Genomic DNA, 13056 nt, shown 5'->3' with positions numbered 1-13056 from the left:
AAAAAAAAAAAAAAAAAAAAAAAAAGTCAAGAAAAATGAAAATTTCCTTATGGCATCTCCTACCTGCCCATCACAGCTGAAAGCCAATCAATAAAGCACCACGGTTGGATTCCTGTCCAAGTCAGGCAGTTAAGGTACCACTGACCAACTACACTTTTAAACATGCACACTCCATATTCTTGCCAGGGCATTTCAGCAAAGTGTCATGCCTTACACTGTCTTTAAAGCTGGCATTTTAATCTTACCCTAACTTTTAGTTTTCTTATTCTTCAACTTCAGCACATGTGTTTGAACACCCTTTCCCTCTCCCTGCACATGCAACACAAGCCTACCCTGTCAGCAGCAGAGCACTCTCCCTCTACTGCTCCTGTGCCACCAGCTCTATACTTTGTCCATCCCGGGTTCCCTAGCGCTACCATCTCCCCACACAGGCATCATTAGTCCTTCTAGAAGGCTGACAAGGATACCGCACATCACATTGACGCAAACAGATCTTCAGAGGTGAAATACAAAAGACACAGCACAAGACAACTCTAACAGGCTTATTCCTCCATCAAAATCTAAGCTGACTGCTCAGTTCCCAAACTCCTCGTGCCACAATTATGTACCAGTCCCTTCCTGAACGCCTTCATTCACTACAGCTACACTGAACATACTACTGCACAGAAACTCTTCTAGCTCCCAACCCCAGGTTGGGAGCGCAGCAAGCAGCACTGGCATGCAGCTTTAACGCTCATAACTCCTCATTTCTACAGGCCACAGAGGCACCAAACTTAGTATCGTGAAAGGGCAGAAGATGCCATGGGGCAATCCCGACTGCGCGTAGCAGCGTTTTAGTCCATGAATGTGTTTTAGTCTTTGACTGACTGATTTCAGCAGTTTGAGAGCTGCTGTCAGTACCAACAGTTGTCTGCTCATCTTAAATGCACTCATACTCTATTCTCATCCTAAAATATCAACAGGAAAGCAGAACAAAACAAAAATCCACTGAAAAGATCCAGTAGCTTAGGGGTAGATATTTACAACAGATTTTCAAATTCTGTGCATCATCCTAAGTGTCTGCAGCTCTGCTAGATATATCTAAGTCTATGTATACAAACACCACAGCAACAGTAACTACAGTTACAGTTACTCAATGCATATTGCCTTGAGATGCAATTCTAAGTAAAAGATACGTAGATAGAAATACTAACCAGTAAACAAACAGGCGTCGTAATTTACTACTTTAAAATATCATTTCTTCAAAGGATTTATATAAAGAAAGAAAAATCAATAGGTTATGGTCACAGTTCGACTTCCAAACTTAAAAGCAGGCTATTTCTTGGCCAAAAATATTTACGGAATAGGACAGTTTTCCCAGCTCGTAAGGGTCTTTCATATAGCATAGGGGGGAAAAAGTGCTGGCAGGAGTACTCAGCAATGATGCGTTACTGGAAAACATCTATTTTTGTAACTGAGTTGATTTCAGTCTGAGCGCCTCAAGTAAATCCCACTATACAACACAGGACATACTAAGACAATTATATATAAATTATATAAAGGTCATACACTAACATGAATTTGTCAGAGATGCAAAATACACAACCAGATAAAAGAGCTAATTTCCATTTCACTGGATGCACACCTCTGAAAAGCATCAAGTTTTTACCTCCAGGCCTCTCAGAGATTTCTTTGCTTCCCATTTCAAAGTTCAAGTTATTAACACATATGAATCAGTAAGTCCTCAAAAAGAAAACCTGCACCTAACGGTGAAGTTCACTGAGATAGAGCAGATCAATCTAACCACTTCCAACCATCAAAAAGGAATTTTCGTGCTCTCTCCATCCCCCACAGTTACCTCATGCTAGCTCTGGTGCATAGCAGGCTACTCTCCATACTAGCTGAATTCATTAATCTGACAAAAAGTACATGCTTCTCCGCTGGACTAATGAGTTCAACTGGCTCAGCGCACCAGAACTGGCCCAAGAGAGAGCAAGATCAGGCAGCCAGGACGAGAGGAAGAAGAAACAAAACTTCTCCCTTCTTTTAACCATCCTGTGTCCATACTGCCATTAAAGAGATTGTCCCTTTCTCCTCTTCATCTCACCCTTCCCTTGTGCTGCCGCTAGCACAAACACGCAGCCAAGTGACAAACTGTATCGGGGCTCTATCAAATAGATCCAGCCAAGAATTTGTCTATAGACTGTGACGGTCAGGGCTACCCCTCAGGGCCATCAGGTCGCTGGTCCAGCTCACCATGTGGCTGCATGGGTGCCGATACAAAAGCAGGAATAGAAATGGAAAACAAGATATGACTGACTCTTGCAGCGGCACAGACTTAGACTGGCTTAAACTAACTCTACTTTTGCTGTTTAGGGAGTGGTTTCAATTTGGACGTAGGACAGCAGAGTTTGATATTCCATTTAGAAAAAAGACAATAAAACTTATGACTTAATATGAACAATATGTTACAGGAATGTCATTAATTATGTAACATTTGAAACCCAACAATTTTATTTGAGGCAAGTGGACTAGTTCAGATTTATTTCTAAAAATCATGAAGAAGGGATTATGATTCCAGATGCCAGTGTATTTCCTTCTCATTGCTTGAAGTGAGCCTTATTTTCCTAAGTCTAGTTAGCTTTAGAATAAACATCCCAGGGAAATTCAGGTGCTGTTTTACATTTTGGCACTGCTTGCACATCTGTACCCATCATTATCACTTCCATCTGAGTGCAAAAAGCCAGCGTATGCTCCGATAGATAAACTGGTGTCTACCCTACTAGGTTAAATCCTTGTGACACTGAATGGTTTTATCTCAAGTTTTGTCCACACCTTTAGTTGACACAGTGACAACATTACAAAAGAGAGCGCGAAGTACAAGGCACCTTTCTTCCTTCCTTGTAGGAAGCGCTACATTAGGCTCTAGTTAATCCTCAGCAGCGATCAGCGATGGATGCTGTAAATCACTGAGCATACGTTCAGTGTTACACTTTGAGACAGAAATCTATCAGCATCAAAACCAAAAAAGTAAGATTAAGGAGACTACTTTCACTTACAACTTTGCAAGCAGTTTTTTAAAGGAGTTCAGTCTTAATTTAAGAAGGGACTCCAAATACAATTAGTATTTTTTTATTGAAAGACTGCTGCACTTACGCAGTGTGCCTGCAGCTAAGTTTCATAGACAGTACGTAGAATTACATTAATTGAAATGCTGCTCAGACTCTTTTTCTCTCCCTGTAAGGGAACCCTGTAGTCTAAACCGATTATTTTTACTGAACAAGTACACAACAATAGCTAAAACAACATGGCATCAGGATAACAAACTCTGACGTAACTGCACAGACAAGAAGTTTAAAGTTTTCAAAATGAGAATGATCAAGAAATACATTTCCCGTAGCACCAGATGGTCTTTACAAGGCCATTAGTACAAGTTACCAGATGCAGCAAAGTATGATAACATACATTTTATATTTAGGATTTAAATACACAGTTTAGGCATAAAATTGTCTATCTTATTTATAGGTATTCTCTATACAGCAAGACCCAATTCATTACAGTATTTCAACATCACCAAACATAACTGATAATAGAAATGGCAATCTCTTCCTCTTTCCTGCATTTACGGTAAATAAGAAGTCTATGCATACAAAAGCTTTCAAGGTATCATACCGCATACTACAAATTTGCTACCTCCTATAATATCCTAGGCTCCCAGCAACGGATTAAATATTTTCACTGCCACTTTGCCTAAAAGCACGCACAAACAAACATGGTATCACAGGTTAATCTATGGCACATAGTAGTGAGGACACGTTATGTATGTAAAACTCAAGCAAGGGCAGGCCAAATTCTGCAACAACTCCTGAAGCAATGGTTAAATGCCACGCAAAGGCAACTCACAGCTGACTAATGTCCATCCCCGTGTCCAATGCTTTGTAGTGCAGACAAGGCTTTATAGATAACTTGAAGCATATTTCTTTCCCCCTGCCACTTTGCCTAAAAGCACGCACAAACAAACATGGTATCACAGGTTAATCTATGGCACATAGTAGTGAGGACACGTTATGTATGTAAAACTCAAGCAAGGGCAGGCCAAATTCTGCAACAACTCCTGAAGCAATGGTTAAATGCCACGCAAAGGCAACTCACAGCTGACTAATGTCCATCCCCGTGTCCAATGCTTTGTAGTGCAGACAAGGCTTTATAGATAACTTGAAGCATATTTCACAAAATTAAGTACTTACTGCTACAAAATTTCATCCTTGCCACTTTGGAGTGGCACTCCAAAGTAAATCACAATCTTCAAACAAGACGACTGGAATTAAATTTTTAAATTAAATGTGGTGTTAGCAAAAGATAGCAAAGTACTCTCATGCTCCCTCTGAAATATCTTTTCTATCCGTGCTGATCTACAAACTGAGCTGATAATACAACGTGCTAGTGGTTTTGCAAAATGTAACACGTCAATCCTGTTGCACATTCACTATGTTATCTTATTCACAAACTTGAACACGTAAGTTATAATGACGTAACAAAAGAATCATCTTTAGTTATTCTCTGTGATCATCTGATATTTTTAGGAAAACTCAAAGCCTTCCTACTTTTTAAGTGTCATACATAGACGTTGTCTAGCATATGAAAGTTAAACCTCACAATTCATCTAAACCAGCAGAATCTGCATTTACTTTAAATAGTTAACCCTGCTGCATACACTTCCTGACTAGATTTAAAAATGTAAGAATTGGTGCCCAGGAGAAACTAAAATACTGATTCTCAGGCACAGCTGCTTTAGCTGCAGCAGCAGCTGTTGTTATATTCTTTGACATTTTAAGGTAGTATTCTGAAACTGTAAAGCCAAGGTAGGCTCACCTCTGCTGCAGGACACCAATCTTCAGTCATAAGGGGCAGCAGTGTCCTTCTGGCCACAATTTTTCATCACAGCTCAACCGACAGAACCAAGAGCATCTAACAAATATATAACCAATATCTCCAAACACTGTTCTCTTACCAGTAACAGGAAAAATTGCCATTGCACACAGAGACTATTTTTTAGTGATTGAAGGTAATGGCATCTACAAATCTGTATATATTCTACAACTCTGTAAAATAAGTTTAATAACAAATACTAAGGGCTGACATTAGAACAGGTGCACTGTTATAGCTAAATTTAACACGTATCTTGTTGCACCACAGTAATTCCCTAATACACCTACATTTAAACCAGTTTAAACGTTGTTTACATCTGCTTAGCTCAGGATGACTTAAACTACGAATGCACCTGTATTACAGGCTTGCACATACTGGTATAGTTTTTCATCGCCAATTTATTATTTTGTTATCGTAAATATTTCAGTGCCTCACTAGACCTGTAATGCAGTGTCAAAGAAAACGCCAGTTGAACAGTTTAACTCTTTGGTTGGCTTACTTTAATCTTGGAGGTCACCAGACCTTGAGCTCTAATAGGGGAAGGAGTCGTGAGACTCATCTGCTTCAAAAAAGAGTTTGATTCAAAATACAATCATAACTAAAAGCAAAGTCAGCCAGCTTTCCATGATACTCTCACGCAACTCTTTCCAACAGCAGAGCTATGGAGACAATAATAAACAACCTCAGAAAGGAGAAGGAAAATTTTCTACTGGCACAGGAATTCGCAAAGCTAGTGCGTGTGCTAAAACTGTAGCTGTAGGACTTGAGTGCATGTTGGTGTCCATGTGTTGGCATACACATTTTTTCCCAGCAAAGGTGAATGTAAAGATTAACTTATGCTTACTTTAAAAAACATAGTGGTCACAACCGAGCCAAACACACACAAAGGCACTGTAATTAAATGCAACATGCAATTATGAGATGAGTTAAGAAACTCAAAGGAAACTCCCCCCTTGGAAATATTAGTACTGCTGCTCAAATATGAAAGCTTTCATGCTATCGCATTTCCTAGACAAAGGGGAGAAAAAACATTTAAAGCCTTTTCTTGTGAAAAGAAGGGGAATGTATTTGTAAACTCTCCAACAAAAACAAACAAAAGCAAATCTCGTAGTTAAGAAAAGATCTTTTAATTAATCAGTACAGTAATCTGGAATACCACAATGACAAATACTGTATCAGCAAGTTGCAAAACTACTTATGCTTCAGGCAAAGTCAAACAAGCTAGTTCATACTTGCCTTCACTCAATTTTAAGTTGGTCCAACTGATTTGGCTTAAAGGGGTTTAGAGAGTACTTGCCCTGTCCCTTCCACCAACAAGGCTGGGGGTCTAACAATCTCCCACCGGAGGTGGTGATAAATAGCTATGAATAACACTACCTTCAAGTGGCTCAACTGTTAGCAAAATTAACATCTCTTTGGCTTAAAAGGTGTATTTAAATTGTACCTTCAATTAGACAGTTATAACAGGCAGATAAGACCTGTTTAGGCATAAGGAGAAAGCAAGTCAAGACTTTGAAGCAGCACTATAAATAAAAATAAAATAAAATATGGAATGTAGTGGCAAGAAGGGAAGATACCTGGCACAAGAGATCTGTACAAGGGAAAATAAGAAATATGTCCAAATTTAGGGCAGCTGTTCATGAAACTCCATAGATAAGTCATTTAATACCCTAAAAAGTAATAAAAAATTCTGCCTAATGGCTAGAATTCTTCATTAAAAAAACATTGTGGGCACTTAACAATTCTTCAGTATTGTCGACTTATATTGTATGTTACAAAAAGCACAGAGGAGAGTTTTCATTATGTTGTCTTAGTAGTACCTACCAAGAAACGTATACTGACGAACATCTCCTCCCCCTTCTCTCATGACTATAAATATCACTATTCAACATACTGTAGATGTACAATAGCTACACAATAAATACTGGATTGATTACACAGAACATTAAAGATAGCAAAAAACCCACAGAGTTTTTGCAATTTAACAGCAGAAAAATGGAAAAGCATATCACATGACCTACCACTAAAAAAACAGAAGACATTTTTAAAAAATAGTCTGGAAAACAGCAACCCTAGAGAAAAGCCTCTTACCTATTCTCTTCTTGAGAACAACCTTGCAATTTGCTCTATGTAAAATGCAACAGTGAGATGGAGGCATTATTTCTTCGCTCAAAAAGCAGCATAGCCCTGAAGACAGAATTAGAGGACAGACCAACAAAAGGATCACCGACATAGAGTAACATTGACATTTACGCTGAAACCACATGTCTGTGCGTGCTCTGTGGTCCAACAGCAGCACTGACAGAACCGTGCACACACAGAGGCTGCATGGCACCCCAGAGGTCACCTGCTCCAGCCTCCTGCTGAGAGAAGGGCCAAGAACAGCAGGTCGCCCACAGCTGTGTCCACCTGGGTTTTGAGCACCTCCAGGGATGGAGACCTCTCTGGGCAGTTCTTCTAACATGTTGGCTATCCTCACAGTTAAAAGATTTTTCCTAATACGAAATCAGAATTTCCATTTTTGCAAATTGAGTCCGTTGTCTCTTTTCCTATTGCTATGAACCTCCTAGAAGAGCCTTGCTCCTCCTTCTCTATGCTCTTGTTGAGGTATTTGCTCTTCCTAAGCTGAACACACCCAGCTCTCTCAACCGTTTGCCTCAGCCCCCTAATCATTTTGGCAGCCCTCAACTAGACTCACTCCAGCATGTCAACATCTTTTTTTGTACTGGAGAGGCCAAAATTGGACACAATGCTCCAGATGCAGTCCTGGAAGTGCTGAATAGAGGAGAAAAACCACCTCCCTCAACATCCTTCCCACATTCTTATTAATACCAGCTAGTATGCAGCTGGCCTTCTTCACCTCAAGGGTATGCTGCTGGCTCAGGTTCAACTTGCTGTCCAGCAGGTATGTGGGGTTGTTTTGTCCCAGATGAAGGACTTAGCATTTGCCTTTGCCAAACTTCCTGACGTTCCTGGCAACCCATTTCTGTCGAGATCCCTCAACGGCAGCCCTACCCTTCAGCATACAATGGGGCTGACATTCCTCCAGGTTTGGTATCATCTGGGAACCTGTTGAGGATGCATGCCATTCCTTCATCCCAGGTTGTTAATAAAGACATATAACAGTTTCAGCCCCAATATCAACCCCCCTGAGAGGCTCTATTAGCAATTGGCTGCCACTGGAACTTTGTACTGCTGATCACAACCCTTTGAGGTCAATGGTCCCACTAATTTTCCAACCACTTTATTGTTCACTGTGTTATGAATTTGTTACACGATGCTATGGTAGCCCGCATCTGCACCGATCTGAAATAGCTCTGCTCAAACTTTTTTAGGCAAGCAAAAGAGATTTTGAACTCTGTATTCTCACAGTCCTTAGAATCAGCAGCAGCTCAGTTCCTTCACGGCACGGAGGCAAGAACCGGTTCTAATTACTGACTGGAGGAATAAATAACTCAGAGGAAGTGATGTGCTGCCAGCAACCAAAGGCAATTTGCAGTGTCCCAGCTAACACAGTCAATTATTTCATCTGCTTTTTTCTTCCTCTAAGATACTGCTCACTAATACTGTTTTTCTCCAATGCTTCACAGCCTCCAAGGCTGTCATGACAACACTTTGAAAGACAAACCCCAAAATATTAATAAAATGCTATAGCAATCATCGTTTACAATTTGTTGTACCACTGACAGTACAGTTAGCCTAAATGAGAGAAAACTGTCAATATCTCAGTTTAAAAAGTTCTTCCCAACTAGGATACATTTTTGTTTAGCCATGTACCACATTTAAACATCTGTTTTGCTAATGCAATTTGATATTGCTGGGACAGAAACAAAACCTCTGATGTTAACTACTATCCCATGCTTTTAAAACAAATCTTTAAATACACATTAAACATTTCTTCAAATCTATTCATATTTAGCTCAATGTGCTAGCCTACTACTAAACGAAAACAAGCAGAGATGCATACAAATATAAACACAACCACCTAAGCATGCTTCAAGGTGCAATCTTATTGATAGGAGTTAAACCAATACAATTATACTTGTGTAGGGCCCTATGGACATTCTTAATAAAGATTTTTTTGATTGATATTTTCCTGCTTCAGGTTTATGAAACATCACCTAGTTTACGTTACTCAGTATGATACTCTAGGAACTCTTTAGCATGAGAGTTTCAAAATTTCCTCCCAAAATAAACTTGGTGGTTTATAGGATTCCTTCTGCCCGCTGCCTGCAGTCACTGCCCACCAAGAAAATCCCATGCATACATCAAACAATATTTTACAATTGGCCTACCTTCAAGACAGTAGCAGGTAACAATGTAATGATTTAGGCATTGCTGCATATAGTTTAAGTTCCCGATCCTGTAGCTATTCTGTCTGGGAAGACTCTTACACAATGTCTCAACTGACTGTGAAACTCACCAATCCAGAGGGGCTTTCATGACCAGGACCAGCGAATGTGCCTTTCAATGGCCTTCTGGTCCCCTCTTTCAGGTAATATCCTAACTACATCAGCACAAGACCAACTACAAACATGCAGAAACTTATGCCGGTTTCATCAAGGAAAATATCTTTGGACTGTTTTCTTGTGTATCAGTGTAGCACATCTACATTATAAATATGCACTGGCACGTACACACGTAAGAAAAAACAAAAACGTATCGCTCCCCAGCAGAAGTTTCAATCTACAAATATTATCGCTAACATCAAACAGCTCTAAGCTGAAGCTTAACATAAACATACAGGTTTATGGGAAGGTTATAAAGACTTTTCAGTTAATTGTTTTTTCTCATGCTTAAATCTGCTTGTATGAGTTTAAAAGTCCAGGAGAGCCAAAGTTCTCTGACACTTTCATTTGAAAGGTTAATTATCACATAAAAAATAACCAAAAAAGTTCCTTTAGTCTCTTCTCCTATAAGTCACATTTAGAATCTTCGAAATCTGTATGTTACCTGGATGAGAATGGCACTATTCCAGGCTAAACCAGCACACACACACGCAAAACCAAGCATAAAATTAACAATAGGAACATACAGATACTATACTAGAAGCTGTTTAATAAGTCAACAATGCAAACACTCATCCCATTAACACATCCACACCAGTAATTCCAATCATCAGCCTACCTAAATGACTAGGACAAACCAGCATTTAGAAGCAATGGGGCCACATCCGGAAGATGAAACCCAGATGTTGGACGCAACAGCTCCCTCGCTGGCATGTGCTTAGCTCTCAAAGAAGCTGTAATTTTAACCCAAGTGCCTAAGCTCCTTACATGGTACAGAAGGAGCCTGGATATTTCAGCATGAGATGGCTGAGTAAACAGGTAGCATGCTAAGCACGGCCTCATCTAAAGTCAACGCATTCAGCGTGGAGCTGTCAACATTTAGCCACTAGGAAAGCACAGTCAATAGGGAAGGACTCCTCCATTCTACTCCCAGAACGCCCAACGTAGATACAAAAAGGCTCTTTTCTTTCTGAGGATTCCCACCCCACAAACTTTCACGGTGGGTGAGTCTATACCATCTTTACTTAGCAGTGCTGCTACTTTTTGTTTGTTAAATAATATAGCTGCTGACAGTGCACTTTTTAGAAGGCAGGATGGTAGCTCAGACGGAAAAATACCATGGTTTAGTTCCTTCACTAGTGGGGGAATCTGTACCCCTATCTCCATCTTTCAGGAGAATATGCATGCTGCAAGTTAGTGTCTTCTCTTTCAGACAGCATCTGCTCACCTTTCCTATTTGAGGCTGGTTTAAAAAAAGGCTCTAGATTTTAAAAAAAACACACACACTAACATAATGAAGCACAGCTCTAAAGTTTAATCATCAGGCACCCGGGGGGAAAAGGGCAGGAAATATTGGGCTTTGCATGTTTGCTCCAAGGAACATCTAACATAAAACAAATAACTTCTGAAATCAAGAATCAGAGCCTGCATGCCTCCAGCCTTGAAGGGCAACATCATCTTATACCCGTTCTTTCTGTCTCAGCGAATCATGCATTCTGTTTCTGGATAGTAACACAGCTTCAGCCAGGAGCATTGAAGACAACACGCAGCTTGGCAACTGGGATATTCACCCGGAAAGTGGAAGATGTAGGGTGATCCTTCCAGGCAAAAAAAGGAATCTGAAGCAGGGTCTACCACATTCTGGACAAATGCTTTAGCTAATAGTCATTAAAAAGCAGCAGCAGCACCTCCTCTTCCAACTGTCTTCTAAAGCTGCCTCTGTACTTTATAGAAGACTGACTCTGTAGCACGTGTTGGGCGTGACTGGAGAATTCTCACCTGACTCAACTCCCCAGGAGACTATGGCAAAATAACAACATCCAGAAAGTAGACAATCATGAGCCAGGCATCATGCTAATCGTCTCTCATACAAGTGGAAAAAAATTCAGATATTCGAGGAACTTTAAAGCTATTAGCTGTACTGTGTACAGTGCTTAGGCACCTTCGGAGCTTGATGATAAGAGACTGAGGGTTTTCAGGACCACAGTTTTGACTGCAAGCACCTAGAACAGCTCTGTTAAAATATTTCTATGAACCTACTTATTGGTAATAGTTAGGGGAGAGGGGGATCAGAATCAGAGGTATAACCTCATGTCAAGATTGCACTGAGCACTTTTGTCTCTTCCCAAATTCATTCCTGAGAGACAATTAACACTAAACCACAGAATACTTCTGCAGAGTGGACACTATATTGAAAATAGGAACACTTGTTGATTAATTCCAATTTAGCTATTTACTCAGAGCTCATCTTTTTATGTAACGCAAGTTAGCGAGCTGCATAGGGTTAAAAAGCTATCCATTATAACAAATGCACACCTGTCATCTATCAGTTTGCCTATTTATTTAATCATTACTATTTTTTCCCCAATATATTACTGTTAATTTCATCTACGTATTCGATTTGCAGTATCCATTCTCTGGGCAGAATCCCACAGATATCCCCAAGCACGTGTTTGCTTTGGCACATTGTTTAAATAAACCTACTGGAAAACGCACAGAGATAACAGACAATAGAAGAGTCAGAAAACCATCTACGCCAATTATTTTAAATTCATGCAGAAGGTTTCGGTTATCTACATAGTATCAACGCATGCAACGTGGTAATTTCAACATTATTCTATCATTCACATAAGAGCTTTCAACATTTGCTCTCTAAGTGCAGTGATCCTTTGTATGAAGCGTCACCATGCTAGGTTTACAAGGACAACGCTGCTGATCAGTGTACTGTATAAAAGACTAAGCGTAGTACTTCCCAAATAATAAAAACTAACTGAGCAACAACTCGTGCATAACAATCCCTCAATTTTGCACATAATATTCAATCCCCTAGCTTATGTTACCGATTTAATAATGTAAAGGTTTTGGCTGAACAGTCAACTTCAGGTTCATAAATACACGTGGAAGGCATTTCCAGAGCACTGTCTCCGGGCATCTTGACGTTTCTTAGCAAACAGTAATTGGGGAAGATCTCTGCTTCTTTCCCTCCAGCCACTCTAAATGGCACGGGATTTTTGTGTCGCAATTTACAAACTGGTTTTTGTTATCCATCTACTCTACCCTATAATACAAAGGAGAACAAATGCCTTATGAATTACGTTTCACTTGCACTGCATCAGCACGTTTAGGCACAGGCAAGAGACTGAGGAAACTACCAGATGCAGACCTGAGGGCTCTGCATGCAGCATCCTACAAAAAACCAGTCGAAGATGCCTAACTACATAGCACCCTCACAAACTCATTTGCAATTCGAAACTTGTCAAGAAAGGCAAATATTAGAAGCGATGCACTTAAATCTGAGGAGTAACTACACTTGGTAACCCAGTACCAATTTAACCAGGGGGACTCATTCTGAGACGGGTGCATGCGGACAGCAAGCACAGATTAACTCCTTCTGGTGTTCGTCCCAGGGCCGCCGAGGAATCGGACAGCCCGGAGACAAAACGATCACCCCGCGGAGGGGGAGCCAGCCCACCCCAGCCGCGGGGCTGCGAGGCGCACGGCGGAGGAAGGAGCACCTACCCCTTCCCAGCCGCCTCCTCCTCCCGCCTTTGCTCCCCGCGGAGCGGGGGCATCTCCCCCAGCCCGGCGAGAGACAAAAGGGAGGCGAGGATCCCCCCGCTGGCCGGGGCTGCCGGCGGAG

The 13056-nt window shown here is 40.7% G+C and overlaps 1 protein-coding gene across 1 annotated transcript in view; it reads right to left on the bottom strand.

Moving 5' to 3' along the window:
- NUP153 (nucleoporin 153) overlaps positions 1-13056 on the bottom strand; it is a 47332-nt gene that overhangs the window by 32882 nt on the left and 1394 nt on the right. Inside the window, exon 2 of the mRNA XM_019470601.1 lies at positions 12936-13044. Coding sequence (XP_019326146.1) covers positions 12936-13044 — 109 coding nt within the window. The remainder of the gene's footprint in view (positions 1-12935; positions 13045-13056) is intronic.

This window comes from Aptenodytes forsteri, unplaced genomic scaffold (assembly GCF_000699145.1).
Source record: "Aptenodytes forsteri isolate BGI_AS27 unplaced genomic scaffold, ASM69914v1 Scaffold63, whole genome shotgun sequence".
Classification (NCBI taxonomy): Eukaryota; Metazoa; Chordata; class Aves; order Sphenisciformes; family Spheniscidae; genus Aptenodytes; species Aptenodytes forsteri.
Note: the sequence above shows the minus strand (reverse complement) of the source record. Positions and strands in the feature narration are given on the sequence as shown.